Raw genomic sequence first — 5,248 nt, 5'->3', positions numbered from 1 at the left:
AGAAAGAGGGTAATTTTAAAATAGCATTTTCAATGTTATTTTTAAAACAAATTGATTCATAAATCAGTAGGTACCTCGTTTAATTTTATTTTATTTTATTTTTTATGATTTGAATTCCATTCGAAATTCAAATTCATATCTTTAAAAGAATTCCAAACATATAAATTGATTTAACTATTGAGATTTTTAAAACCAAAACTAAATGAATCAATTTTTTTTTTAGTTTTCTAATTAGCTTTTTAAGTTTTTTCAATTAATAATTTTTTTTTTATTTCAATTGGTTTTTGGTTTTTTTTTTTTTCTCATCCGATCGGGACCCATATTTCGATGAGGAGAAGAAAGCCGAAAGGATCCACAGATTCGTATGGTCAACGTCTACCCTACGTTTCTCTCCACCCCCCTTAGCCTTTGCTTTGCCTCATTGCCTCCCCCCCACCTCTCTCTAAGCCCATATATACTCTCTCTTTTATTGCTTCTATTATTATCTTTTCATATATCTACTTTTAGCACTTGCCCAAACCATCATGGTTTTGCTCTTCTTCTGCTGGGCTTCATCTCTCTCGAATATTGCAATTTGTTTTGGCAACTAGGTGACTCAGAGTTTTCAGATTTAACGTTCTCTCGCATGAAAGTTTGTTTTTTTGTGAGGTGAAAGGATTTGATTTGGTGCTTTAGTGACCACTTCTGGTCTTGCTATTTATCTGAACATTCTTTCTGATTTGTTATTGAATTTCTTCGGCTCATCGGTAACTGTTTGATTCGATAAGCTTTTTTGTTTTTTGCTTCTTTGAATCTTTTGGGATTGGGAGTTGGTGGCATTTGTAGTCTGTCAATGAGCGCTTTGGATGAGGGACATTTCAATGCAGAACTTGAGAATGGTGTGAAACTTAATCGCCTTGATCTGGGAATTCAGGACCAACCAGAGACTGTAGCTATCGAGGATGCTGTGAAAGTTCTGTTGCAAGGTCTTGGTGAGGATATTAATAGAGAGGGTCTTAAAAAGACCCCGCTTCGCGTTGCCAAAGCGCTTCGAGAAGGAAGCAAAGGTTGTTTTCCCATACAAGTTCTAATTTTGTTTTCACTTGCTGTCTGTTTAATAATCACTCCTCTCTGAATCAGGGACGCAAGTGTTCAACTGTTTGCTCTTCGTATATGAACTTGGATAGGAAACTTTCACACTTCCATTCCAGCTCTAAACAATATTTGTCGTTACATGTATGTGTTTTGTTTTTGGCCTGTAGTGTCTTTGCCACTCTTTTTTTAATCTCCTGGCCTGTGCAATGACCGAATTATCTTTTCTCAATGAGTTTGAGGCTTCCCTTTGAGGCATTCTTTCATGTGGTTCAGTGTAAGTAACCAAAGCTGCCTTGTAGGCTCTAAACGGCTCAGAGTATAGTGTAAAAAATCTTTAGAAATTGTGTAATGTTTATGATACAGAATGAAGAGAAAGAAATGAGTTTATAGTTGAAATATCATTTGATTTATAAAGGGAAGTTTGACTCTGCTAAGTACTCACTGTGGCAAGTCCTTTATCGATTCTTCAGGTTATAAACAAAGGGTAAAGGAAATTGTGCAAGGTGCTTTGTTTCCGGAAGTTGGTTTGGATGATGCAGTTGGTCAGGCAGGAGGGGCAGGCGGGCTTGTGATTGTTCGGGATCTTGACCTGTTTTCATACTGCGAATCTTGCTTGCTTCCTTTCCAGGTTAAGTGTCAAATAGGTTATGTCCCATCTGGTCAGAGGGTTGTAGGATTAAGCAAACTCTCTAGAGTTGCTGATGTGTTTGCCAAACGACTCCAAGACCCACAGCGTTTGGCGGATGAAATCTGCTCAGCTCTGCATCATGGCGTCATGCCAGCCGGTGTTGCCGTCGTACTCCAATGTCTACATATCCAGTTCCCAAATATAGAGTCACTTTTTCTCGACTCCAATCACCAAGGATGGGTTAAGGCAGTGGTCCATTCAGGTTCAGGTGTTTTTGAAAATGAATTAGCTGATGTTTGGGGTGATTTCTTAAGTCTCCTGAAGTTCAGAGGTATAAAGCTGGATAGAACTCAGATGAAAGACTCTGTGCAGCAGTGTTGGTGTCCATCCCGATATTCCTCAAGTGCTAAAGTTATTGGGCCACCCAACCGAGGAATGGTTACAGCAGTTACTTCAATTCTCAGCTCTTTGGGTGAAGACCCATTGCGGAAAGAGCTTGTTGGAACTCCCAGTCGTTTTGTCAAGTGGTTGATGAACTTCCAAAGCCCAAATCTGGAGATGAAGCTGAATGGCGTTGCTTGTGGCAGGATGGATCCTCTCAAACAAAACGGGGAAGAACAGATACATACAGAGCTGTGTCTATCATTCTGGTCCCAGTGCGAGCATCATTTACTTCCCTTTTATGGTGTTGTGCATATTGGGTACTACTGTGCTGAAGAAACCACCCCTCTCAGTAAATCTCTTTTACAGTCGATAGTACATTTTTATGGTTTCAAGCTCCAAGTACAGGAAAGACTTACCAGGCAGATTGCCGAGACTGTTTCTTCATTGTTAGGTGGAGATGTGATGGTTGTTGTAGAGGCTAACCATACGTGTATGATTTCCAGAGGTATTGAGAAATTTGGAAGCAGTACAGCTACAATTGCTGTGCTTGGTCGTTTTTCGACCGACCCAGCAGCAAGGGCCATGTTTTTGAAGAACATCCCAAATCCTGCTTCTGGAGGATCATGATTCTAATTCAAAGTTTGCTATTCTGGTCTTTGCAAGTGATTTGAGTTACTCTCTACGCCTTTCCTGGTTGCATATTTCTTTCGCAGTTAGTGCTGGCATGAGAGATAGGTTGCGGCAGATCCTTCCATGGATGACTGAGCGCGTCCTGAAGAGCTTGCCCGAGTTTTCTTTCCCCTCCCTTCTTTCACCATCTTCAGTAGCATAAAACCCCTAGAAAGAAACTATAATGTTCTGTCATATTTCGTCATTACTTTTCTGGCATAATTTCAGAAATAATATGGCTAAGTAATGCTAAAAACTCAAGATTCTCAAATAATCATACATCATTAAGATGGTAGATTCTTATTTTATCTTCCAGATTTTATATCATCATTGAAAAAAAAGGAGATACTTTGTTTTCTGTTTTCACCCCCAATAAGCTGTCCAGCCAGAGGATTACAATGTACATGATAAACTAGGAATCAAATAGCTACCTAGAAAAAAAAATAACAAATAAATAATCATTGTTGACATGTGCTTTCAAAAGAAATTCTTTGTGCAATAGAAGTCTCTTGTCCATTAGCACACTCATGTTTTAAGGGACACCTTGATTTGCATTAATTGCTGACTCCCGTGAAGAACTTGACTCCAGCAAGTCATGATGTACATAGTCGACAAATAAGTCTGGATGCACCCGTTGAAGTTCAGTATTTTGTAGCCAAACTAAACTTTAACTTGAAGTGGGTTGATTTTTCCACTTCACAAAAAATTTGTCATGTCCCCCTCGACGAGTTGAAAAAAAACTAGTGATCAAGGATGGAGGTAATTTCATCTCGAGAAGCAGTGGTGTTAATGACACGGGGTTTTGATGCTTTCATGGCCTCCGTACTTGAAATTGTAGCCAACTCATCTACATCACCTTCAAACTCAGTGATATCTTCAATATTAAAGACCAGACTAATACCAAGATTTGAAGGTAAGTTTATGACATGTGCATTGATGCCTAATTCCTTGGGGATGAAATGCACTATAAAACATCAAATTTTACCTCCATGTTTGTCCATTATATCTTCCAGAAGTAACTTACAAATTTTACATCTCTGTCATATACAATAGAATGGACACCATGTAATCGGACTACCTCTTGTAAAAATAGAACAGCTATCTTCAAAGCATCATAGGACTTGTTACACAGAATGAAGTGAGATATTTTTGAAAAAACAATCCACAACCACCATAATTGAGTCATGTTGCCGAGTAGTCTTAGGCAAACCCATAACATAATCCATGCTAAAATGTTGCCAAGGCTTGTCTGGAATCAAGAGAGGAGTATAAAGTCCTGCTTGGTTTTTGGTTCCTTTATTTAGCTGACAAATTTGAAAACGGTCTACCACCTTATGCATATCTTTACGCATCCAAGGCCAATAGAACTAATCAACAACCATGGAATAAGTCTTATCATAACCGAAATGTCCTACTAACCTACCATCATGGAGCTCTGTGATTATGAATTCATGGAAAGAACCTTCTGGAATGCACAAACTAGTACCATAAAATAGGTAATCATCCTTCAAAGAATGTTCACCACCAAATATGTTTACTTCGGAAGGTAAATTGCCCTATATTTTTCCAAAGTCCTCATCGTCAGCATACTGCCTCTTAATATAATCAAAGCTTGTAAAATATGCCGAGAACAGATGTAGTGAGTCCTCAATGTTGGATGACAATACTTAATAGTTTGAATTAAAGCATAAAACTGTTAACAACTTGTATTAGGACTCCTACAAATTTGCGGGATTCCTATAATATTTAGTTTCCTAGTTTAAGAAGTAATTAGTCTTTCCTTATTTTGTTAGGAAAGTGTGGGGCTATATATATATATAGTTGTATGATGAAAACTAAATAAGAAAGCATTAATTCTTCTTGGTATCAGAGCTTGAATAGAAAAGAAAACATTGAACCCTAAAATTACTTTTGCTTCTTGCCGTATCCCTAAGTAACTGCAGCGAGCAACTTAGAGTTGTTTCTGCCGGTTTCAGCGAGCAACTGTGAAGTTGTTGCTGCCCCTCCCCTGCTTCGTAAGTCTGTCTATATTGTTCCATAATCTATAAAAAATTCCAAGTTTTAGGCTATACTAACAGTAAGCGAGATGGCTGAAGAAAAGGGGGCCGGTTCCCAAGATGCTCTAGCAACTACTCCAATCATGGCGCAGATAGAAAATTCAAGCTTTAATATTGGTATGGTTTTGGATGAAAAAAACTATGATTTATGGGCTCCTCTCATTCAAATCTATATTGCTGGAAGGAAGAAGATGGGATATCTTCATGGGTCGATCAAGGCACCTCACGAAGACGATCATAAATATGATGACTGGTTCTCTAAAGATCAAAAAATCAAGAGTTGGCTTTTGTCTTCAATGAAGCCTGAGATTATGAAACGGTACATTCGGTTGTCTACATCAAAGGAGATTTGGGACTCCCTTAAAACATCTTACTTTGATGAGAATGATGAGGCTAGAATTAATTTGTTGAATCAGAAGGCATCACATCTTCATCA

General features: G+C 38.3%; 1 protein-coding gene across 2 annotated transcripts; it reads left to right on the top strand.

Annotated features, from left to right (window-relative positions):
* Positions 1-396: 396 nt before the first annotated feature.
* On the top strand, positions 397-3,113 carry LOC118039646 (GTP cyclohydrolase 1). 2 transcript variants are annotated; one of them, XM_035046402.2, is made up of 2 exons: positions 397-1,046; positions 1,545-3,113. In XM_035046402.2, the coding sequence occupies exons 1-2, from the start codon at positions 833-835 to the stop codon at positions 2,711-2,713; spliced, it is 1,383 nt and encodes a 460-aa protein (XP_034902293.1). In that variant the 5' UTR covers positions 397-832; the 3' UTR covers positions 2,714-3,113. The 2 variants fall into 2 exon arrangements, with proteins under 2 accessions (XP_034902293.1, XP_034902294.1); XM_035046403.2 differs by lacking the exon at positions 397-1,046 and adding an exon at positions 1,212-1,348.
* Positions 3,114-5,248: the final 2,135 nt, after the last annotated feature.

Source organism: Populus alba, chromosome 14, assembly GCF_005239225.2.
Source record: "Populus alba chromosome 14, ASM523922v2, whole genome shotgun sequence".
NCBI classification, from domain to species: domain Eukaryota; kingdom Viridiplantae; phylum Streptophyta; class Magnoliopsida; order Malpighiales; family Salicaceae; genus Populus; species Populus alba.
The sequence above is the reverse complement of the archived record's forward strand: the minus strand, read 5'-3'. Positions and strand labels throughout refer to the sequence as shown.